Genomic DNA, 24,779 nt, shown 5'->3' with positions numbered 1-24,779 from the left:
CTAGGCCATGTTTCCAGTCCTAACTACATTTTTAAAGTACCTATTATACGTTTTTTCAGAGTATATTCTGATTTCTTGGCTAAATGATTGTTACTATACTATCTGCTTTATTGTAAGGCTCAAATAAGTAAAAATGAAGACTACAAAAAATACAAAGTAGAGATTATATAAAAAATACATAGAGGGGCTGGGAGTTGGGCCTAGTGCTAGAGTGCTTGCCTAGCATACACAGACCCAGGTTCTATTCTTCGGTACCACATACATAGAAGAAGCTGGAGGTGGTGCTGTGGCTCAAGTGGTAGAGGTCCAGCCTTGAGAAAGCCCCTGGTCAGTGCCCAGGCTCTGAGTTCAAGCCCCAGGACTTGGGAAAAAAAATACATATATATATACACACATATACAGAGAGAGAGAAGCTGAAGAAATTTGTCCTATTCTCAAGAAATTAAGATTCAAATGAGTGAATCAGTCTTTGTCAAACTGCATTTGGCAGCTTGATATGTATTGTGACTTAGAGGTTTTGAGGGTTGTCTTGTTTTATAAATAAGAATTTTAAAACAAATTTAAAACATTACCTTTTCCTTCCTCTAATTTTTTTTTTTTTTTCCCAGTCCTGGGCTTTAGCTCAGGGCTTGAGCACTGTCCTTGGACTTTCTCAAGGCTAGAGCTCTACCACATGAGCCTCAGCACCACTTCCGGCTTTTTTCTATGTATGTGGTACTGAGGAATTGAACCCGGGTCTTTGTGCATGCTAGGCAAGCACTTTAACCACTAGGCCAAACTCCTGGCCCCCTCTAAATTTTTTTTTTTTCCTTTTATTCTTCTCGTGGGCTTGAACTCAGGGCTTGGGTACTGAGTTCAGCTTAAGGCTAGTAGTGATCTACCACTTTGAGCCATAGTGCCACTTCTGGTTTTCTGGTGGTTCATTAGAGATGAGTCTCATGAACTTTTCTGTCCAGGCTGACTTTGAACCCGATCCTGCGATCCCAGCCTCCTGAGTAGCTAGGATTGCAGGCGTGAGCCACCCTGCCCAGCTCTTGGATTTGTTTTTAACACCAAAACCAAACCAAAACAAAACATTTGGATTCTAGGCATTCACACACAGTGAGAATATCCTAAGGAGGATACTCTTAGGAGTACCTGATTATATAAAATAATACTTATCCAAATGAGCTCTAGGAAATGTAATAAACAAAAGTTAACAGGGTTGTAACATAAAGTGTTTAAAGTAACAGAAGTCTGCTCTTTGTACAAGAGCAAAAAATGAGAAAAGGTAGCAAAATTCCAGATAATTTTCCTATATGTAGTTGCATTTGTTTGTTTATTTATTTATTTATGGTCCTGGGGCGTGGACTTAGAACTTGGGTGCTATCCTTGAGCTCTTTTGCTCAAAGTTAGGACTTTACCGCTTAGAACCACAGCTCTGGTGTTTAATTGGAGATAAAAGACTTACTGCCTATCCTGTCTGGGCTGGCTTTGAACTGCTGTCCTCAGATGTCAGCCTTTGTATAGGTAGGATTATAAGCATGAACCATAGCACCCAGCTGATTTTTATTTTTTGCTTCCCATATTAGAGCTTGGGGATGGGTGCTCTTTAAATATTTTTCCTCTCAAGGTTGGTTTCCTAACATGTTGACTACAGCCACACTGCGAGCTTTTTTTGTAGTTAATTGGAGTTAAAGAATTGTATACGGGGGGATGGGTGGTGGTGGGGGGGAGGGTAATGGGTACCAAGACATGTGAAAGGGTATCAATGTATGTGAATTAATGCACCTTCTATCTGGCAAATATCACGTAACCCTTCTATTAATTACAATAAAAAATATAAAAAAAAAGAATTGTATAGACATCCCTACCTGGGCTCAAAGTTATATAAGTGAAGTTATGTAAGATAAGTAATCTCTACTTTTCAAAAGCAGAGATTAAATTGAGAGGACAGGTAAGTTTGGAAGCTGGATAAAAATTTTGAGAGGAAAATGTAATGGAGGATGTTGTCAGACATCTAAATTTGGAAAACTTCTCAGGATGGAAGGTCACAATATTCTAAATTGAAAAGGTCCATGAGAATGCTTAGCAAACCTGGTGAGAAAAGATTTATATTAGGATAATTTACTGGATTTTTACAACAAGGGTCTTAAAGAAAAGATCAAAAAGTTCCTAAAGGTCAAAGATAAAATGGGCTAATTAATAAAATTAATGTAGCTTCAGACTTTTTCAACAAGAATATTAGGAGCTAAAATTACAAGAGTAGAAATCAGAGGGAAATTTTATTTATTTATTTATTCATTCATTCATTCATTCATTGTGAGTCATGGGGCTTGAGCTTCTCAGCTCAAGGCTACTGCCCTACCTTTGACCCAAGCCCCACGTCCCCTTTTCTAGAGGTTAATTGGATATGAGTCTCAAGTTCTTTAGTGCTCAGGTTGACTTTGAACTGTGATCCTCAGATCTCAGCCTCCTGAGTAGCTAGGATTACAAGCATGAGCCACTGCGCCCAGCTGGGAAAATTATTTCTAATAATTTTTCTATTGAAAAAAAGCATTTTCACTTACCTGATCTTAAATGTTTGTTTCATGCATCCCCTCTCAGAGTGTCAGTAGAGGAGGAACCTTACCAAAAATGAGAGAATTACTTGAGATAAGGGAAGATGTGGGATTTAGGGGAAAAAAATCGATTCAACCCAAGAAAGAGCTGCGGGATCACAGTTACGTCCCAACCAGTCTCGAATGGAAGAAATTCCAATGCTGCAAAAAGACATGTCTAACAATAGAACTTTGAGGGCTGGGGATGTAGCTCAGAGGTAGAGTGCGTGCCTAGCAGAAGGAAGACCCTGGGTTCCATTCCCATTGTCCTCCTCAAACATTGATGACACATAGGTGTGTTTGAATCTACTGAGGAACTTTATAAAATTGTGTAAATTATGCAACAGTTGGGACACAATAAGTACTTAGAGTAAGCAGATTGGAGAGTAGAAGAGGTAGAATCTACCTGGTAGTATAGTTGTGACTACAGTTGCAGTCATACTAATGTACCCACTGTATATTGATCCCACCAAAAGTATTTTATATCGTACAGGGATGGTTCAAGGTTAAAAAAAAATGGTATGTGTTGTTGTGGACCAGGTTGAGGATATGGGATGGGAGAGAGCTAAATGGATTTTTGTTGTTGTTGTTGGGTGTAGGGCTTGGGTCTGGACTCTGTCCCTGAGTTCTTCAGCTCTATCACGATGAGCCACTGTGCTATTTCCCATTTTCTGGTGGTTCATGGGAGATAGGAGTCTTACTGCCTTTTGTGCCTGGGCTGGCTTTGAACCTTGATCCTCAGATCTCAGCCTCCTGAGTTGCTAGGATTACAGGTGTGAGCCACCACGCCCAGCTTTTAAGTTGTTTATTTTTTTTGGTTTCAATTTGTAGTTTGGAGAATATTCTGGCTTATTTACACTATGAATATATTAATTTGAAATAAATGGTTCCTCAAACCTCTATGTTAGGATAATGCTAAAGAAGGTTTTATCTTTATCACCTCAAACAGAATGTACTGATTATAATTATTAACTAAAATCTAACAGAATTGGGCTGGGAGTGTGGCCTAGTAGTAGAGTGTTTGCCTAACACACACGAAGCCCTAGGTTCAATTCCTCAGTACCACATACATAGAAAAGGCCTGAAGAGGTGCTGTGGCTCACGTGGTAGAGCCCTAGCCTTGAGAAGGTTCAAGCCCCAGGACTAGCCAAAAAAAAAAAAAAAATTCTAGCAGGATTGCTATGTTTTTGTTAATGAATACATACAGTAAAACTGATACATGTAAAAATCTTTATTCTTTTTTTTTTTTTTTTTTGCCAGTCGTGGTCTTGAGCTCAGGGCCTGAGCACTGTCCTTGGACTTTCTCAAGGCTAGAGCTCTACCACTTGAGCCTCAGCACCATTTCTGGCTTTTTTTCTATGTATGTGGTACCGAGGAATTGAACCCAGGTCTTTGTGCATGCTAGGCAAGCACTCTACCACTAGGCCAAACTTCCGGCCTAAAAATCTTTATTCTTACCCTTAGGTGGCGACAGACAAGGTTGCAGAGAAGTTGAGTTCTACTCTCTCATGGGTGAAGAACACAGTATCGCATACAGTCAGTCAGATGGCCAGTCAGGTGGCAAGTCCATCTGCTTCATTACACACTACATCCTCATCTACCACAGCATCATCACCAGCTGTTTCACCAGCTTCCCCGTCACAGTTGAGTCCAGACGACTTAGAACTCCTGGCTAAACTGGAGGAACAAAATAGGTGAGTGAGGCTGCTTGACATTTCTCTTCCCAGTTATCCTATAAACTAAACCACTGTCCAAATTTTAAATACTTTATTAAGAATTTTTGTTTATTGATTTTTTTTTCTTTTTTTGTTGGTCATTGGTCTTGAACTCAGGGCCTGGGCACTGTCCTTGGACACTTTTTGCTCAAGGCTAGCACTTTGCCACTTGAGCCACAGTGCCATTTCTGGCTTTTTCTGTGTATGTTGTACTGAGGAATCAAACCCAGGGCTTCATGCATGCTACGCAAGCACTCTACCACTAGGCTATGCTCCGGGCCCTCTCTGAGCTTTTTTGTGTTCAAGGCTCTACCACTTTGAGCCACACTGCCACTTCCACTTCCAGTTTTCTGGTGATAACTGGAGATACAAGTCTCACAGATTCTCCTGCTCGGGCTGGCTTTGAGCTGTGATCTTCAGATCTCAATCTCCTGAGTAGCTGGAATTACAGGTGTGAGCCACCTGCACCTAGCAAAGAAAGTTTATTTTTAGTTTTTTGCTTCTTGTTCATTAAAATTGCTTAACAGATACATTCATTTTTTTTTCCTCTCCTGGGATTTGATCTCAGGGCCTGTGCACTGTCTTTGAACCTCTTTGTGTTCAAGGCTAGTGTTCTACCACTTAAGCCACAGTTTTACTTCAGTTTTTTCTGATTTGTTTATTGGAGGTAGGAGTCTCACAGCCTTCTCAGTCTGAGCTGGCTTTGTACTGTGATCCTCAGATCTCAGCCTACTGAGTAGCTAGGGCTATAGGCATGAGCCACCAGCAGGCACCTGGTCTTAGGTGTTTCGTTTGAGGCTGGGAGTTTGGCCTAGTGGTAGGGTAGAGTGCTTACCTAGCATGGTACCACATACATAGAAAAAACCAGAAGTGGTGATGTGGCTCAAGTGGCAGAGTGCTATCTTTGAGGAAAAAGCCCAAGGACAGTGCTCAAACCCTGAGTTTAAGCCTCAGGATTGGCACACACACACACGCACACACGCACACATGCACACACACTGTGACAGTCTGCCTATTTTTGCAGTGTCTGAGGACCAAACTTGGGATTTTGCCCATGCTAGGTGAGCCCTGTATTCCTAAATTACATCACTAACCTCTGTATTTATAAGATAGGGTTCTCACTATGTAGCGCAGACTGGCTTTGATCTCTAGTCTTCTGCCTCTGCCTTTGAAGTGCTGGGTTTATAGGCAACAGGCATTTTTTTTTTTTTTTTTTTTTGCCTGTCCTGGGGCTTGAACCTCAGGCCCTGAATACTGTCTTTGGGCTTTCTTAGGGCTAGAGCTCTACCACTTGAGCCTCAGCACCATTTCTGGCTTTTTTCTATGCATGTGTTACCAAGGAATTGAACCCAGGTATTCATGCATGCTAGGCAAGCACTCTACTACTGGGCCAAACTCCTGGCCTGCAACTGGCATTTCAATTGGGATATTTAGATGAATTTCTTTGTGGGGGGGAACCAACAGTTTTATTTTTTACTCACCTATAGTTTGAGATAAATGTCAATGTATGTTTTTGCCTCACACCAGTATTAAGATAGATGGGAAAGCTGGGCGCAGTGGCTCACGTCTGTAATCCCAGCTACTCAGGAGGCTGAGATGTGCAGATTGCGGTTCAAGGCCAGCCCAGGCACTAGAAAGTCCGTGAGACTCTTACCTCCAATTAACCACTAAAAACCCGGAAGTGGGGCTGTGGTTCAAGGAGTAGGGCAGTAGCCTTGAGCTGCAGAGCTCAGGGGCAATGCCCAGGTCCAGAGTTCAAGCCCCACAGCTGCGGGGAAAAAGAAAAAGATATATGGGAAAGTATCTGGCACCAGTGGCTCATGTATATAATTATAGCTACTCAGGACTCAGAAGACTGAGATTTGAGGATTATAGTTCAAAGCTAGCCTGGCCAGGAAAGTCTATGAGATTGTTACTCCACTAACCTACCAAAAAAGCTAGAAGGGAAGCTTTGCCTTAAAAGTGGTATAGAGTGTCAGCCTTGAGCCAAAAAACTCAGGAACAGCACCTAGACCCCATTACTGACAGCGCCCTCCCCACAACAAAAACCAAATGAAAAGGTAGACCAGAAAGACATGTAGGTGAAATACTTTAAAATATCTGCTAAGGGAGTGGATTATTATGTAGTTAACAAAGAGGTTTCAGTTCCATAAATAAGGTTATCCATCTTGATCAGTGTCAATCCTTCCATCATTTTCCCCCATCTTTCCTTCCCATTTTACCAATGTTTTATGAGTAAGCATGAAGTATAGTCTTGCCGGGGTGGGGCCAAGAAAAAAAAAATCATTATTTCAGTTTTCTTTGCATTCGATTGTTTTTTTCTTTTAAATTTATTTACATGTCATTATCTTGGATATGATGAAATTGGAAGAGGCTCTTGGAATATCAGAGTTGTGTGAAGGCTTTCACAGGCAAATAGGTCCTCAGAGAATAGAAATGATAGGGCCTACTAAGTAGAACAAAAGGACGTATGAAGTGGATGAAAGAGTGGAATGCAAAGCTGAGGTAGGCAAAGTAGAGTACCTGTTAGTGTTAGAGGGTATAAATGATTTGTAATTTTAAATTGGTTCTTACATGGATGAAATAGTTGTAGTACCAAACCTTTGGCACTAAAAGTAACAAGATCAGGCCAGACACTGATGGCTCATGCCTGGAATCCTAGCTACTCAGGAGACTGAGATGTGAGGATTGTGGTTTGAAGTCAGCTTGGGCATGAAAGCCCTTGAGGCCCTTAGGCCTTTTTTTTCTGAGTAGTTTTTACTCAGAAAAAGCTGGAAGTAATGCTGTGGCTCAATTGGTAGAGTGCTATACTTGAGCACAAAATCTTAGGGACAGTGCCTAGGCCTTGAGTTCAAGCACTAAGACCAGGAAAAAATTTTTAAAAAGTACCAAAATCAGGCTGGGTGTGGTGGCTCATGCCTGTAATCCTAGCTACTCAGCAGGCTGAGATCTGAGGATCAAGGTTCAAAGCCAGCCCAGGCACAAAAGGACCTGAGATTCTTATCTCCAATTAACCTCTAGAAATGGGGCTTGGCTCAAGGGTAGGGTGGTAGCCTTAAGTTGAAGAGCTCATGGACAGTGCCCAGGCCCAGAGTCCAAGCCCCACTACCAACCAAAAGAAAAAAAAAAGAAAGGTGAATATAGCACCATCTTTTGTGTTGGGAGCAATCACAGTGAAAAGACAAATCAAAATAAAACAAAATAAAAATATCATACACTAGAATCTGGTTTTCTTCCTTTTATTCTTCCCAGCTGCCTTATCACAGTAATAATTTACAATTTCTTTATTTCTGTGGTTTGTTATAAAAGAGGTATAAAAAAATTAAAAAACAAAGGAGGTATAAGTGACAAAATGAAAATAAAGTTATTTGCCACAATTTTTACTTGTAACATAACATTAGATGCTTTTATTTAGGTTATTTAGGATTTAATCTTTCTTAGATGTAGATAATCCTCTGATTGCTTTTTTTTTTTTGTGGGTCATGGGACTTGAACTCACCCTGAGCACTGTCCCTGAGCTCTTCACCTCAAGGATACCACCTGATTGCTATTTAAATTTTTTAAAATCAGGAGATGAAAAATGAGAATGTTTAGGACATTAAAATTGGAAACATGAAAAGATTCTATATAGAGGGCCGGGAGTTTGGTCTAGTGGTAGAGTGCTTGCCTAGCATGCATGAAGACCTAGCTTCAATTCCTTGGTACCACATACATAGAAAAAGCTGGAAATGGTACTCAGGCTCAAGTGGTAGAGTGCTAGCCTTGAGAAGCCCAAGGACAGTGCTCAGGCAGGCCCTGAGTTCAAGCCCCAGGACTGGTAAAAATAAATTCTGTGTAGAAATGCTTGTCTTTCCTATAGTTTTATTAATACTATGAAAAAAAATTATGTGGCAACTCTAGAAAGATGTGCAGAAGTGATTCAATACAATGTCAAAGATCTATTTGAAGAAAGTTAATAATTGATAGGTTTTATGTTGAAATAGGGCAGTTTTTTCCCCTGTGTGTTAAATGTGTTTTTCTTTTTCATTTTATAAATACAAAGGCATTGGCAGAGATGAATTTAAGGAGGTAAGTTACAAGTACAATAGCATTACATTGTAATTCAGAAAGGAAATAATGCCAACTAAATTTTGAATTAGCCATTATTTGTTTTGTGTAAAAGTTCGATATTAGATGTTTGTTAGCCTTTATTTTTTTGTTATTTGTAATGAATCTTTAAGAAATGAAAAATATTCTTTTGCATTATGATGAGTTATTTGAATTTTTTCTAGTATGATAATTAGGATTGTTTTTTTCTTCCGAGTCCTGGGGCTTGAACTCAGGGCCTGCGCCCTGTCCTTGGGCTTTCTTGAGGCTAGTGCTCTACCCTTGAGCCACAGCACCACTTCTGGCTTTTTCTGGCTTTTTCTATGTATGTGGTACCGAGGAATCAAACCCAGGGCTTGGTGTATGCTAGACAAGTACTCTACCACCAGGCTCCCGGCCCCATAATTAGAATTTTTTAAGGTCTTAAATACCTTTCTATCTTTTAATAGCTAGATCTTTCCTGTCGATCCAGATCTGTTTCAATAGCAATATATGGCAGTTGGGCAGATGAAATGTGACAGTCTTATCTCTGTTCTAAGAGTAAAACTTATGGCCATATTTTAAAGATTTAGTTTGGAAAAAAGGAGTATCACATTATTATTACTATTATTATCATTATTATTACTACTACCAGTCCTGGGGCTTGAACTCAGCACCTCGGCACTGTTCCTGAGCTGCTTTTGTTCAAGGCTAGCTCTTTGCCCCTGAGTCACAGTGCCACTTCCAGCTGTTTTTGTTTATGAGCCCAGGGCTTCATGCCTGTTAGGCAAGCACTCTACTACATTCTCAGCCATCACATAATTTTTTGAATTTAATATTAAAATCATATTTTGACTATAGCTGATAATATAAATTACAAAAATCTCATGGGTTTTTACTGTGATTTAAACCTTCATATGTAGTAGCTTTCATTACCTTTCTTTTGGATAGGATGATCCAGGTGATTTAGTGTTAATTGCACATTACATGTATGGTATTCATTGCCTCAGCTTTCTTGAGGTGGTTCTCCATAAAATATTCAACAGCATTAAGGAAGCACAAACATTATAAGCAAAGTTGATAATTTTCATGTGTATTTTAAAAACTTTATACATCATAAAATGTCTTTAAATCTTTATACTCAGGCCTTTTTGTTTGCATTTGAGGATTGTTGTAAATTTTCTCTCAGTTGTCTATATAGAGTAATCTCCATATTAACAGTTTCTGATTGAATTTTAGATTGTTGTTACCTTCCATGAGTTGTCATTTTAAAGTGGGAAAAAAAAGAGTTGTTCCTTCTATAATAAGACTCTGTTGTGAAATACAGTATATTTAGCTTTCTGGGTGTTCTTTTTGCATAGTATTTTGCTTCTTTACATTGTTTTTTTTTTTTTGGTTGGTAGTGGAGCTTGAACTCTGGGGCCTGGGGCCTGTCCTTGAGCTCTTCAGCTAAAGGCTAGTGCTCTACCACTTGAGCCACAATACCACTTCCTAGATTATTATATATTATCTCAGTAATTTAAAATTTCTCCACTGGCAGGTTGACTAGTTGCTATTGTGTTCTAGTCTGGTATATGTAGTAAAATACTGTGCTGAACATAACAGGTTGTTTAAAAAAAGTTTCTTTTCAACTATTCATAAATAATTGCCAAAGTTCTGTTTGTAGTTTCCACCTTTCTTCTGAACTTTAGACTTGTTTTCAACTGCTGCACAGTAATTACTGTCTACAAGAATGTCTCCAAATTACTTCCACTACAAATATCCCAAAGAGATACTTCTTTGCAGTGCTGTAGATTTCTTTTTTTTTTTTTTTTTGCCAGTCCTGGGCTTGAGCTTAGGGCCTGAGCACTGCCCTTGGACTTTCTCAAGGCTAGAGCTCTACCACTTGAGCCTCAGCACCACTTCTGGCTTTTTTTCCCTATGTATGTGGTGCTGAGGAATCGAACCCGGGTCTTCATGCATGCTAGGCAAACACTCTACCACTAGGCCAAACTCCCGGCCCCTGCTGTACATTTCTTTGATGTTTATAGCAGCATGTTTCTTTTTCCTTTCCTGCCAGTCCTGAGGCTTGAACTCAGGGCCTGGGCGCACTGTCCCTGAGCTTCTTTTCTTTTGCTTAAGGCTAGCACTCTACCACTTGAGCCACAATGCCCCTTCTGACCTTTTCTGGTTATGTGGTACTAAGGAATCGAACCCAGGGCTTGATATGTGCAAGACAACCATTCTATCACTAAGCCACATTCTCAGCCCCCCATATCATGTTTCTACATTTTTCTTCTTTCTCACCTCTTATGAATGTGTGCTCTGCCATTTTCCTTAGATAAGTGAAACCTTGGTAAGAACATTCAGTTCTTGGTAGCTCATTTGTTAGAGATTAAGACCTCAACTACTGTTTACTTTGGAAGTTCCCTGGTTCTCAGCTTACTCTTCAATCCCATTTACAGTGTTTTTTTTTTTTTTTTCTCTGCCAGCTTTTAGCTTCTGGAAGCAGCCTACTCTAGATTTTCTCTATCTGTGATACTATTTGAAGACCTACTTATGGTGGCGTCAACACATTAATGTGCAGTTGTAGTCATTTTAAATGAGTTCTTTTAGATATGGGGCTATTGTTTTTTGCTGTTGTTGGTCATGTGGCTTAAATTTGGAGCCTGGGTGTTGTCACTGCTGTTTTTGCTCAAAGATAGCCATTCTACCACTCGGAGCCATGACACAACTGCAGTTTTCTGTTGGTTACTTGAAGATAAGAGTCCCATGGACTATTCTGTCTGAGCTGGCTTTGAACATCTCAGCATCCTCAGTAACTAAGATCACAGATATCAATAATCAGCACCTGGAAAGCTACTTTTTTTGTTTGTTCATTTATTTTTAAGCTAGTCCTGGGACTTGAACTTGGCTTGGACACTCTCCCCAAGATTTTGTGTTCAAGAGTAGTGAGTGCTCTACACTTGAGCCATAGTTCCACTTCTGACTTTCTGGTAGTTAATTGGAGATAAGAGTATCACCGACTTTCCTGCTTGGGTTTACCTCAAACCATGACCCTCAGATCTCAGCCTCTTGAGTAGCTAGAATTACAGGCATGAGCCACTGGCGCCCAGCTATGGAGCTAATTTCATAGAGACTTATGGTGGATTTGTTAAGAGACTAGGTGTTAGGTGTTTTATTTATGAGAAATCTGACCTCTGATGTCTTAATCTGGCAGTGTTCTGGGAGAATAAACAAATCTGGGCCTACAACTTATTGTGTAGTAATTAAAGATTAGAAATGGCCAGGGAGAGAGATGGAGGCGTGATTCCAGGAGTAGAGTTCCTCCCTAGCAAATGTGAAACCCTGAGTTTTAAAAATGGCCATAGGCCTATGGGAAATTCCTTAGATCACAATGTATAATGATATTATCAGGCGAATATTTTCATTTAATCTGACATATTTCTTCTTTTAGTAGTCAGAAGAAAATTATGGTGGGGTAGGAAGTGGGGTGGACAGTTTTCTGATAGACCCATGTAAGACTGAACTCATATGCTCTGGGTAGTCAGCTTTGGATGAACTTTTCAGTTACTTACAGACTTATGAGCAATGTTGCATTAATATGAGTAATGTTACATTAATGCCAATTCAAGTCTTTGGACATTGCTGACTTTCAGGCAATATATGATTCTCCCACTGTCAAGAGTGTCTTGATCGTATTGATATCAGGTAGAAATCTGCCTGCCTGCCTGTGTTTTTGACCATTTTTATCAGGAAGAAATAAGAATAGTTGATTCTAACTACATTTTTATGAAGTTTACATATTATTATTTCTATTATTATTATTGCCAGTTGAGTCTTTTTTCCTCATTTTTAATTGTAATTAATAGAAGGGTTATAGTTACATTCGCCAGATAGAAGATGCATTATTTCACACACATTGATAACCCTTCTCATGTTTCTGTCCCCATCTCTCTCCCCCAGTACTAAATTTTGAACTCAAGCTTGGTTATTGTCCCAGAGCTTTTGTTCTCAAGTCTAGCATTCTACCATTTGAGCCACAGTTCCACTTCTGGATTTTTGGTGGTTAATTGGAGTTTTGAGTTTCATGGATGTTTCTGCTGGGTCTGGCTTTGAACTAAAATATTGAGTAGCTAAGATTACAGGCATGAGCTTGGTGTAAATCTGCATATTCCTTAAGGAATACACAAGTGCTTTTCCTGCATGCCATGACTAAGCGTAGCATACCTCACTAATGATAATATGGATTCTGAGAAAGATACTGTTGAATGTTTCCTTGTTGGTACAAACATTGTAGAGTATACTTACAAAAACATAGATGGGATACAGTATCTAGTATATTTACAGAAACAGAGATGAGATAGCCTGTGGCTTCTGGGCTGTAAACCTGTATAGCATGATGCTCTACTGACTGCTGTTGGCAGTTGTAACACCATAGTGTTTGTTTGTATAGCTAAACCTGGAAAGGTATAGTGAAAATATGCTAAAAGATTAAAAAATGGTCAAATTGTACAGAATATTTCCTGTGAATGGATCCTGCTATACTATCAGTTGATCTGGGTGAATCAGTGAGTGGTGAGTGAAACTAAGGCCTAGGACACTGCACTGCAGTAGATTACAGACACTACTGTAGTGTCCAGTTACTGTGCTGCCCTCGAGTTGCAGAAAACATTTCAGTAAATAGTTTTAGTTTTTGATTCTGAGTCTATAATAACATCTAGCTTAATATACAAATACATTGAATAGCTTATATAAACATATTTTCTTTCTCTGTAACCTTGTTGCATAAGCTTCCTTTTATTTAAATTAAAGCATTATTAAGGCTCTTAAAATTAAAACACATACTCACACGTGCATGCTTGTACTTGTGCACCCCTGCCCGTGCCCCTGCCTATCTTTCTCAGGGTCAGGATTGCTTACATCAGTCTTCTGCTTCTCCACCTTATCCCACTGAATATCTTCAGAAGAAAGAGCACACTTGGAGCTTTCATTTCCTGTACTAACAATGCCTTCTCCAGAATCTCCCAGAGATCTAAAGGTTGTTTCACCCTAAATAATTACTTTTTTTGTATATCTTTTAACAACTAAAAGAATAGTATACTAAATATATAAACCATTAGCTTTCTGTCACCACTTAATATTATGCACTGTACAAAATGATATTTTTTTATGATTTTTTTTTATAACCAGCAGTAAAGTAGGTTTCTTTGCCCGTAGCATCACTACAGATGTGAGAATGCATTGTGTTCTGATGTCATGAATTCACCATGTGGCCATCAACTGAATGGGGTCACAGCATATATGAGGTCCATCTTTGACCAAACTGTTATTTTCATGATCATCGTTTACTAGAAGAAAATTAGTAGGATCAGTTCAGTTAGCACTTCTGCAAAATGTTTTTTTTTTTTTCTCTTTTTTTTTTTGTCGGTTGTGGGGCTTGAACTCTGGGCCAGGGCCCTGTCCCTGAGCTCTTCAGCTCAAGGCTACTGCCCTACCCCCTGAGCCACAGTACCACTTCTGGTTTTCTGGTAGTTAATTGGAGAGAAAGGTCTCATGGACGTTAGTGCTTGGACTGGCTTAAGTCTTTAAAAAATAAGTGTGATATTCAGTTCCTAAATTACCATTTTTTTTTTTTTTGCCAGTCCCAGGGCTTGAACTCAGAGCCTAAGCACTGTCCTTGGGCTTTCTCAAGGCTATAGCTCTACCACTTAAACTACAGCACCACTTTTGGCTTTTTCTAATGTATGTGGTACCAAGGAATGGAACCTGGGTCTTCGTGTCTGCTAGGTAAGCACTCTACCACTAGGCCACTCTCCTGGCCCCTAAATTACCAATTTTAATATGTTGGCATTGTTGGTGTTTTTTTTTTTTTTTTTTGGTCAGTTGTGGGGCTTGAACTCGGCCTGGGTGATGTCTCTGAGCTATTTTGCTCAAGGCTAATATTCTACTACTTCAAGCCACAGCACCATTTCTGTTTTCTGGTGGTTAATTATAGATAAGAATTTTACCAACTTTCCTTCCCAGGCTGGCTTTGAAAATCTATCCTCAGATCTCAGCTTCCTGAGTAGCTAGGATTACAGGTCTGAGTTAGCTAATTTTAAATTTTTTTCCCCAGTCCTGGGGCTTGAACTCAGAGTCTGAGCACTGTCCTTGAGCTTTCTCAAGGGTAGAGCTCTGCCATTTGACCACAACACCACTTCTGGCTTTTTCTATGTATGTAGTACTGAGGAATTGAAGGTCTTCATGCTTGCAAGGCAAGCACTCTGTCACTTGGCCAAACTCCCTGCTCAATTTCTTCTTATTTGAATTGCTAGTAGTGTTTTGTTTTTGTGGTTGTTTTGAGATGGGATATCATGGAATTGCTGAGACTTGTCTCAAACTTTGCTTAAGTAAACCTCTGCCTCAAGGTCCTCAATAGTTAAGACTGCAGCCAGCTGCCTAATAGGAACTTTCAGAGAGACTACATAAATTTACAATGGGGCCGATAGCTCTCAAGTTCTTAATAAAATTCATTACTTCATATTTTGAAGCTGTATTTTTCCAAATTTGAAAACTTCAGTCTTTGAAATTAGGTATCATATCAAAGCGATCTTAAGATGGTAGCTTCCTCAGGCATCACTGTGATGTGCTATTTTGAGCAGTTTTTTAAAATTGTATTTTAGATTGTTAGAGACGGATAGTAAGTCTTTACGATCTGTAAATGGGTCAAGAAGAAACAGTGGCTCCTCTCTGGTATCAAGCTCGTCTGCCTCTAGCAACCTCAGCCACCTTGAAGAAGACTCTTGGATTCTCTGGGGAAGAATTGTTAATGAATGGGATGATGTGCGCAAAAAGAAGGAAAAGCAAGTTAAGGTATTTGTTTATTAAATTTCTTTATTAAAGTGTTCTTCTTTTCCCAAACCAGGTCAAGCATAGATTAATAAAAGAACATGAAAAGAAGGAAAAGAAAAATAAAGGATTGTAATAATTTCTAAGCTATTTAATAAAAAGTTGGCTCTACATACTCTGTGTAGGTGTGTGTGTGTGTGTGTGTGTGTGTGTGTGTGTGTGTGTGTGTGTGTGTGTGTGTGTATTTTCCTGGAGTTTGAACTTTGTACTTGCCAAATTGATGCTGTATCACTTGAGCCAACACCTTCAGTTCTGCTTTTTGTGAATTATTTTAGTGAAAGAATCTAGCTAACTTTTCTGTCTAGGCTGGCCTTAGGCCACAGTCTTTCAGATCTCAGCCTTTTGAGTAGCTAGTGGCTTTATTTGTGCCCCATAGAAGTTTTGATTTAAGCTGGGCGTGGTGGCTCATGCCTGTAACCCTAGCTACTGAGCAGGCTGAGATCTGAGGGTCAGGATTCAAAGCCAGCCCTGGCATTAAAGGACGAAGACTCTTACTCCAATTAATCTCTAGAAAACTGGAAGTGGGGCTTGGCTCAAGGGTAGGGTAGTAGCCTTGAGCTGAAGAGCTCAGGGACAGCGCCCAGGCCAAGTTCAAGCCCCATGACCCACCTAAAAAAGAGTTTTGATTTATAAGGATCAGCTCTCAAAAATATAGAAATACATAGTTGTAAATTATTTTTAGAAATTAAATTTTCTGATCTTAAAAAGTTATAAAATCCTTTATTATCAGTATTTTATTGTTTTTTACTTCATCTACCGTTTGAAATGTGGTGGCTGTGTTAACATCTAATTCTTAGTTTGGTAGGCTACCAAATCCTGGTTACCTTTAGAAGCTGTACTCATTGAAATGACCAGAAATTAAGATATACTGAAGGTCTAAATCTTTGCTTTTTTTTTTTTTTTTTTTTTTTTTTGCCAGTCCTGGGCTTGAGCTCAGCCTGAGCACTGTCCTTGGACTTTCTCAAAGCTAGAACTCTACCACTTGAGCCTCAGCACCACTTCCCGGTTTTTCTGTATATGTGGCACCAGGGAATCAAACCCGGGTCTTCGTGCATGCTAGGCAAGCACTTTAACCACTAGGCCAAATTCCCGGCCACTTTTTTTTTTTTTTTAAAGAAAAAGTTTCCTTGTCAGCTGTGTTGACTTAAGAGGTCAAGAGGTATGGCATTTTTGAGGCAACCCTAGGCTACATAGTGAGTCCCTTTTTTTTTTTGTCAGTCCTAGGGCTTGAACTCAGGGCCTGAGCACTGTCCCTGGGCTTTCCTCAAGGTTAGAGCTCTGCCACTTGAGCCACAGCACTGCTTCTGACTTTTTTTTTCTTTTTTCTGTGTTATGTGGTACTGAGGAATCTTTGGCATGCTAGGCAAGCACTCTACCACTAGGCCAAACACTCCACCCCGTGAGTCCCTGTTTTAAGAGTTTCCCTCCTCAAATTTGAAAGTTGGTATAGTTTTTCATTGTAAGCCTAACTTGAAACAACAACATTTAAATAATTTATTCTGTAAAAATCACATTCCTTTTGTTTTGTGTTTCAGGAACTTGTACGTAAAGGGATACCCCACCACTTCAGAGCAATAGTTTGGCAACTTCTCTGCAGTGCTCAAAGTATGCCAATTAAGGATCAGTATTCAGAGCTCTTGAAAATGACGTCACCTTGTGAGAAGCTCATTCGAAGGGACATTGCTAGAACTTACCCTGAGCATAATTTTTTTAAAGAAAAAGATAGCCTCGGACAAGAGGTTTTATTTAATGTAATGAAGGTAAGTTCTATTTATTCATTTTAAAAAATGAAGCCAGGTACCCCTATAATCCTATATACTTAGGAGGCTGAGATCTGAGGATCACAGATCAAAGCCAGCCCGAGCTCTAAAAAGTCCATATGACTTGTATTTCCAATTAACCACCAGAAAGCCGGAAGTGGCACTGTGACTCAAGTGGTAAAGCAGTAGCCTTGAGCTGAAGAGCTCAGGGACAATGCCCAGGCCCAGAGTTCAAGCCACACAACCAACCAAAAAAAGAAAAGCAATGGCATTTACACAATTTCCATGATAAAGCATGAACTCCCATCATAGTTAGTTGCTTTGATAATTTCTGCTTTAATTCTGATAACACATTGTTGTCTATGACACATTGCTGTCTATTTTGGAGAACTTAGGAGAAAATTCATCCCATTATTCAGCATTGGTTGACAGAAATAAAATAACCTATTGTCACATATCTTAGAAAAGCTACCCCAATAAGATGTTCACACGTATGTAGTTCACACTTGGGAATGCAGGTTTCTGCCATTACAGCTGCATCCATTTGACTTTTCTTTTTCTTTTTTTGGTGGGGAGGGGGTCATGGAGCTTGAGCTCGCGTGAGCACTGTCCCTGAGCTCTTCAGCTCAAGGCTACCACCCTACCCTTGAGCCAACCCCCACTTCCTGTTTTCTAGAGCTTAATTGAAGATAAGAGCCTCAGGTCCTTTTGTGCCAAGGTTGGCTTTGAACCTTGATCCTCAGATCTCAGCCTGCTGAGTAGCTTGGATTATAGGCATGAGCCACTGCACCCAGCTCATTTGACTTTTTTGTGTTCAGTGGTTTATGTTGTTAAGAGCTTTCTGTCCTTGTAAGGTTTGCAATTCTAACTTAAAATGCAGTATTATGTTTTCCCTTTGTGTAGTTTTTTTTTCTTCCCCCTCCAGTTCTGGGGCTTGGACTCAGGTCCTGGGCACTGTACTTGGGCTTTTTCAAGGCTAGAGCTCTACCACTTGAGCTACAGCACTACTTCTGGCCTTTTCTATTTATGTGGTACCAAAGAATTGAACCCGGGTTTTCATAGATGCTAAGCAAACACTCTATCACTGGGTCAAACTCCTGGTCCCTTGTGTAGCTTTTTTAGGTACAACTATAAAATACTGACTTTCCTACTTTCCTTCCTACTTTCCTTCCTTCCTTCCTCCCTTTCTCCCTCCCTCCCTCCCTCCCTCTCTCCCTTTCTCCCTCCCTCCCTCCCTCCCTCCTTTCTATCTATCTATCTCTCTCTCTCTCTCTCTCTCTCTCTCTCTCTCTCTCTCTCTCTCTCTCTCTCTTCTTTCTTTCTTTCTTTCTTTCTTTCTTTCTTCTGTATTTTTTTTTGTCTTTTCATTTTTGCCCTGGGGCTTGAGCCCAGGATGTTGCACTTGCTAGGCAAGTGCTTTTGCCATTGAGCTACATCCCAGCTGAAAAGACTGATTTCTTAAGTAACTTCAACTTTGTTTTTTTTTCCAAATTATTTTTTTTTTATTTTTTATTGTAATTAGTAAAAGGGTTACATGATATTTGCCAGATAGAAGGTGCATTAATTCACATACATTGATACCCTTTCACATGTCTTGGTACCCATTTCCCTCCCCCCCCCCACCCCCCAACTTCAACTTTCTTGATGCTATATCTTTTTTTTTTTTTTTGGGGGCTTGAGCTCAGGGCATGAGTACTGTTCTTGGTTTTTGCAAAGCTAGAATCCTACCCCTTGAGCCATAGCACCCCTTCTGGCTTTTTCTATTTATGTGGTACCGAGGAATTGAACTTGGGTTTTCGTGCATGCTAGGGCAAACACTCTACCACTGACCTCAAATTTTTATCCTCTGGATCTCAATTTTCTGACTAGCTAGGATAGCAGATATGAACCATAAATGCCTACAATGAGCTACTATTTTCAATTGAGAAATTGTCAAAAGAAATTTTATGTAAGAAAACACTTGGTATAAATAAAGAGCTTTTCTAAAAATGAATAGACTGTGTGTGTGTGTGTGTGTGTGTGTGTGTGTGTGTGTGTGTGTGTGTGTGTGTGTGTGTGTGCGTGCGTATGTGTGTATGTATGTGACAATCCTAGGGTTTGAACCTGGTCTCTGTACCTAAGCGGTCTTGTTTTTCTCCTCTTCCCCCCCCCATCAAGGCTGAGCCACAGAACTACATGTAGCTGGTAGTTAATTGGAAGAGTCTCACAGGCTTTCCTGCTGAAGCTTGCTTCAAACCTTGATGCTCAGATCTCAGCCTTCTGAGTAGCTAAGATGACATGCATAAATCACTGGCATCTGGTTTATAAGTGAACTTTTATTTATTTTTTTATTTTCTGTCTGTCCTGGGCTTGAGCTCAGGGCCTGAGCACTCTCCTTGGGCTTTCATAAGGCTAGAGCTCTACTACATGAGCACAGCACCACTTCTGGCTTTTTCTTGTGTGTGTGCATGTGTGTGTGTGTGATGGGGCTTGAACTTGGCCTGAGCACCTGTCCCTGAGCTCTTTAGCTCAAGTCTACCACCCCACCTGTGAGCCAAGCCCCACTTCCCATTTCCTAGAGGTTAATTGGAGATAAGAGTCTCAGGTTCTTTTGTGCCCAGGCTAGCTTTGAACCTTGATCGTCATATCTCAGCCTGTTCAGTAGCTAGGATTACAGGTGTGAGCCACTGGGCTCGGTGTACTTGGCTGTTTCTATGTATGTGGTACTGAGGAATTGAACCCAGGTCTACGTATATGATAGGCATACATTCTACCAGTAGGCTAAACTCCTGGCCCATAAATGAATTTTAATATACTCACCTCATCAACATTAGGGTTTTTTTGAGAAAGAAGGTAAAATATGCCATGCTGGAATTTTTTTTTTGCTTTTCTTTTTTGCTAGTTCTGGGGATTGAACTCAGTGCCTGAGCATTGTCCTTGGGCTTTCTCAAGGCTAGAACTCTACCACTCGAGCCACATTACCACTTCTGGCATTTTTCTATGTATGTGGTGCTGAGGAATTGGCCCAGACTTTTGTGCATGCTAGGCAAGCACTCTACCACTAGGCCAAACTCCCAGCCCTTGGAATTTCTTTTTCTTGGATGGTCCTGAGTTTTAAATTCCGAGTGTAAGAACTCTTCCTGAGCTCTTTTTGCTTAAGGCTAGTACTCTACCACAGTTACACTTTCAACTTTTTTGTTAGTTAATTGAAAATAAAAATTTTATAGACTTTCCTACCTCAGTTGGCACCAACTAGGACCGTCAGATATCATCCTCCTTAAGAGGCTAGGATTGGATTATAGGTGTGAGCCACCAATTAAAAATTTATTATTTTTGTTGTTGTTGTTATTGGTAATGGGGCTTTAATTCAGGGCCAAAGTGCTGTCCCTAAGCTTTTATTTTCTTTCTTTCTTTTATCTTTTTGCTAGTTCTGGGACTTGGACTCATGGTGTGGGCAATGTCCTTGGACTTTCTCAAGGCTAGAACTCTACCACTTGAGCCACAGCACCAGTTCTGCCTTTTTCTGTTTCCTATGTGGTACCAAGGAATCACTCTTACCACTAGGCCATGCTCCCAGCCCATCCCTAAACTTTTCTGCTTAAGGCTAGCTTTTCTGCTCAAGGGTAGCACTCTACCACTTCTAGCCACAGCTCCACTTCTGTTTTCTTTGGTGGTTAATTGGAGATTAAATCTCCTGGACTTCTCTGCCCAGATGAGCTTTGAACTGTGATCCTCAGATCTCAGCCTCCTGAGTAGCTAGGATTATAGGTGTAAGCCACCAAGCAACCAGGAATATCAGATTTATTTATTTATTTTTTGTGGGGGGTCAAGGGGCTTGAATTCTGGGCCTGGGTGCTGTCCTTGAGCTCTTCAGCTCAAGGCCACCGCCTTACTCCTAAGCCACAGCCCTACTTCCTGTTTCCTAGTGATTAACTGGAGATAAGAGTCCCACAGTTTTTATTGCCCGGGCTGGCTTTGAACTGAGATCCTCAGATCTCAGCCTCCTGAGTAGTTAGGATTACAGATGTTGGCTCAAGAACATCAAAATATTTTTTATCACTCTTTTTACTTTGTAGGCATATTCTTTAGTGGATCGTGAAGTTGGTTACTGTCAAGGAAGTGCTTTTATAGTTGGATTATTGCTTATGCAGGTAAGTTAATAAAAGTATTGTCAAGTTCTTTATTAAGTTGGATTGTAGATTTTCTGTGTATGTTTGTGTCAGTTTTGAGGCTTGAACTGAAGGCCTGCTGCTGTTCATGAGCCTTTATACTGAAGGCTAGCACTCTACCCCTTGAGCTCTATTCCAGCTTTTATTTATTTACTTGTTTATTGTGGTTAGTAAGAGATAAGAGTCTCATCAACATTTGTGTCCTGGGCTGTATCTTCAGCTCTCAGTAGCTGTGATTATAGATGGCAGATTGCAGAATTTTGTATTTATTTATTTTATTTTTTCAGTCTTGTGGCTTGACCTTTGGGCCTGGGTGCCGTCTCTGAGCTCTTCAGCTCAAAGCTACTACCCTACACTCTGGGCCTGGGCATTGTCCCTGAACTTTTCAGCTCCCGGTTACCACCCTACGCCTGGACCTTCAGCTCCACTTCTGGTTTTCCAGTGCCTGGGCTGGCTTTGAACCTCGATCCTCAGATCTTAGCCTCCTGAGTAGGATTACAGGCTGAGCCACTGTGGCAGGCAGAACTTAATGTAGTCTTAAGTGATTGAGAATTGACAAATACTCTTTTGAGAAAGATGGCTTAGCAATCTAGATGTTATTTGCCTAAATATTTGAATCTTTGTAGCTTGAGGTTTCATATTTATTGTTTTATTTGATATAATTTACTAGTGTTTTGCACATTAAATGTATAATTAGTACCTTTAAACTCCAGTTACAAGTAATTCGAACACTTAAAAGGTCTTTTAAGCTAGGTTCAGTAGTTCTTGCTTGTAATTCTGTTACTTAGGAGAGTGAGATGTGAGCGTCACTGTTTGGGGCCAACCTACACAGGAAGTCTGTGTGACTCTTACCTCCAATTAAGCATACACACTCAAAAAAAAGAGCAGAAATACAGTTATACCTCAAGTGGTAGAGCTCTACCCTGAGCAAAAAAGCCCAGGGATACTGTGCAGGACCTGAGTTCAAGCCCCAATACTGGCACATGCGCGCGCGCACACACACAAATTATTTTAATACTTGAACACTAAAAGCTATATCGTGTCACTTCTTTTTTTTTAAATGATTAATTTTATTTATTTGTTTTTGCCAGTCCTTGGCCTTGAACTCAGGGCCTGGGCACTGTCCTTGGGCTTTCTCAAGTCTAGAGCTCTACCACTTGAACCACAGCACCATTTCTGGCTTTTCCTATGTTTGTGGTACCAAGGAATCAAACCCAGGTCTTTGTGCTTGTTAAGCAAGCACTCTACCACTAAACACTCGGCCCTATCATGTCACTTCTGCTGAATGCTCCAGTTTTCGTTTCCATCTATCAACAAAAAAAAATCTATATTATAGATATTAAAAGCATATATCTATATGTATAGATAAACCCATATATGTATATACCTATATTTATATACATACACTTGTAAATGATTATTGGTTGAATTAATGAATTAGGCAATTTGAGGCAGTTAATGGGGCTTTAAAACTAGTCTGTCTCTTATTCTTTCAGAATAGGAGTTTATAATGTCCTGATGATTTTTTTTTTTTTTTTGCCAGTCCTGGGGAACTCAGCCTGAGCAGTTGGGCTTTCTCAAGGCTAGCACTCTACCACTTGAGCTGTAGCACTGTGTCTAGCTTTTTCTGTGTATGCGGTACTGAGGAATGGAACTTTTGTTCATGCTAGCACTAGATCATGCTCCTGGCCCCATAATGTCCTGATTCTTAGTCACTCTTTTTTTCTTTTAATTAGATAGGCAATGTCACAGTGTATCCCAGACTGGCCTCAAAATCTTGATTCTTCTGCCTTGGGTTCCTGAATGCTAGAATTAGAGGCATGTACATTGCTCTTAACATTGTACCGTATGACTGCTCAAAATAGTATTTATGGTTGAATGATTCCTCTTTAAATATATTTTGGCTTATATGTATATCAAGAAATTATAGAAACCTATGAACCATGTAGAACTTCTATCGATACTATGTTTTGTTTTTTTTCTCAGATGCCAGAAGAAGAAGCTTTCTGTGTATTTGTAAAGTTAATGCAAGATTACAGACTTCGTGAGCTTTTTAAACCAAGTATGGCAGAATTAGGCCTTTGTATGTACCAGTTTGAATGCATGATACAGGTAAGAATGCAGTTTTATTTATTTCATTTATCATTTGACCTGAGTAATATATTAAGAATTAATTAAATAAAACTAAACACAATAAAGTAGAGTTATTAAAAAGTCAGTGTTTTATGGCCAAGAGTTTGGCCTAATGGTAGAGTGCTTGCCTAGCATGCACAAAGATTCCTCAGTACCACATACATAGAAAAAAAAAAAAAAGCAAAAAAGCCAAAAGCAGGGCTGGGAGTTTGGCCTAGTGGTAGAGTGCTTGCCTAGCGTGCACGAAGACCCAGGTTCGATTCCTCGGTACCACATACATAGAAAAAAGCCAGAAGTGGTGCTGTGGCTCAAGTGGTAGAGCTTTAGCCTTGAGAAAGTCCAAGGACAGTGCTCAGGTCCTGAGCTCAAGCCCAGAACTGCTCCCCCCCAAAAAAAATCACATGGTCATTTATTGGTCAGTTAACACATGATTAGGCCTACTTCCAATGAAGGTACTATCTGCAATTATCTCAGTATAGAACTTGACTGCTGTTTATTTAATGAAACTTTAGGGTTTGTGCCAAATGTACTGTGAACTGCATGCATGGATTTCCTTCTGTTCTATTCTATCCTGTTATTATGTGGTGTGAGCTGTCCAGACAGGGGCTGTGTAACTTTAAGACGGGTATCACTCAGTCTGTTTGCTTTGAGACTTTCGCTTTCAGTCTTCTTTACTTTCTCTTTTTATCTGTTTTTCTGCTAGCTTGCACTTTTTTTTTTATTCTCCACAATGTTCCACTCATTTTATGTTGCTAATTTAATAAAAATCAAGTGAAAAATACCTTTAACATGATGTACTTTTTAAAGTTTTTATATACATACATATATGTATATGTCCTCTATTGCCTTATAGTATAAAGATGTAAATATTTTCATTGACTTAAATTTCTATTAAATGAGCAAAACTTCAGAATGTAGGTATTGACTCAGCTGGCACAAGAGCCAGATTTAAGAGAATCTTTTTCCTGAAACTATAAAATTTCTATGTGTGATTTGAGGAGTTCTACTTTTAAGAAAAAGCCAAAATAGGTCTTGAGATAGTTCTTTAATTAAAGAACTGGGTGTTGTGGCTCATGCCTGTAATCCTAGCTACTTAGGAAGCTAAGATCTGAGGATTGTAGTTCAAAGCCAGTCCATTACTAAAGACTGTGAGACTCTTATCTCTAGTTAATTGCTAGAAAATGGAAAGTGGGGTTGTGGCTCGGGTAGAGCTATAGAGCTCAAGGAGAGCGCTTAGGCCCAGAGCTTAAGCTCCATGATTCCCCTTCCCCCCCCAAAAAAGAAATAGTATGCGAGTGTGCATGTGGTGTGTGTTGTGTATGTATGTGTGTATGTGTCTGTGTGTATGTGTATCAAGACTAGATACTTGATCCACAGTTTCACTTCTGGCTTGTTTTGGTAGTTAATGTTGTAGATAAGAGTCTCAGGGGCTTTCCTACCTGGACTAGCTTCAAACCATGTTCCTCAGATCTCAGTCTCCTGAGTAGCTAAGATTATAAGGTATGAACT

The 24,779-nt window shown here is 39.9% G+C and overlaps 1 protein-coding gene across 1 annotated transcript in view; it reads left to right on the top strand.

The window, feature by feature from the left end:
• The window catches only part of Evi5 (ecotropic viral integration site 5), a 131,776-nt gene that overhangs the window by 24,818 nt on the left and 82,179 nt on the right, over positions 1-24,779 (top strand). Inside the window, exons 2-6 of the mRNA XM_090334201.1 lie at positions 4,044-4,273; positions 15,004-15,193; positions 16,765-16,989; positions 21,045-21,119; positions 23,124-23,249. Coding sequence (XP_090190327.1) covers positions 4,044-4,273; positions 15,004-15,193; positions 16,765-16,989; positions 21,045-21,119; positions 23,124-23,249 — 846 coding nt within the window. The remainder of the gene's footprint in view (positions 1-4,043; positions 4,274-15,003; positions 15,194-16,764; positions 16,990-21,044; positions 21,120-23,123; positions 23,250-24,779) is intronic.

This window comes from Megascapheus bottae, chromosome 6, assembly GCF_031878675.1.
Source record: "Megascapheus bottae isolate mThoBot1 chromosome 6, mThoBot2.hap1, whole genome shotgun sequence".
In the NCBI taxonomy this organism is placed as follows: domain Eukaryota; kingdom Metazoa; phylum Chordata; class Mammalia; order Rodentia; family Geomyidae; genus Megascapheus; species Megascapheus bottae.
Note: the sequence above shows the minus strand (reverse complement) of the source record. Positions and strands in the feature narration are given on the sequence as shown.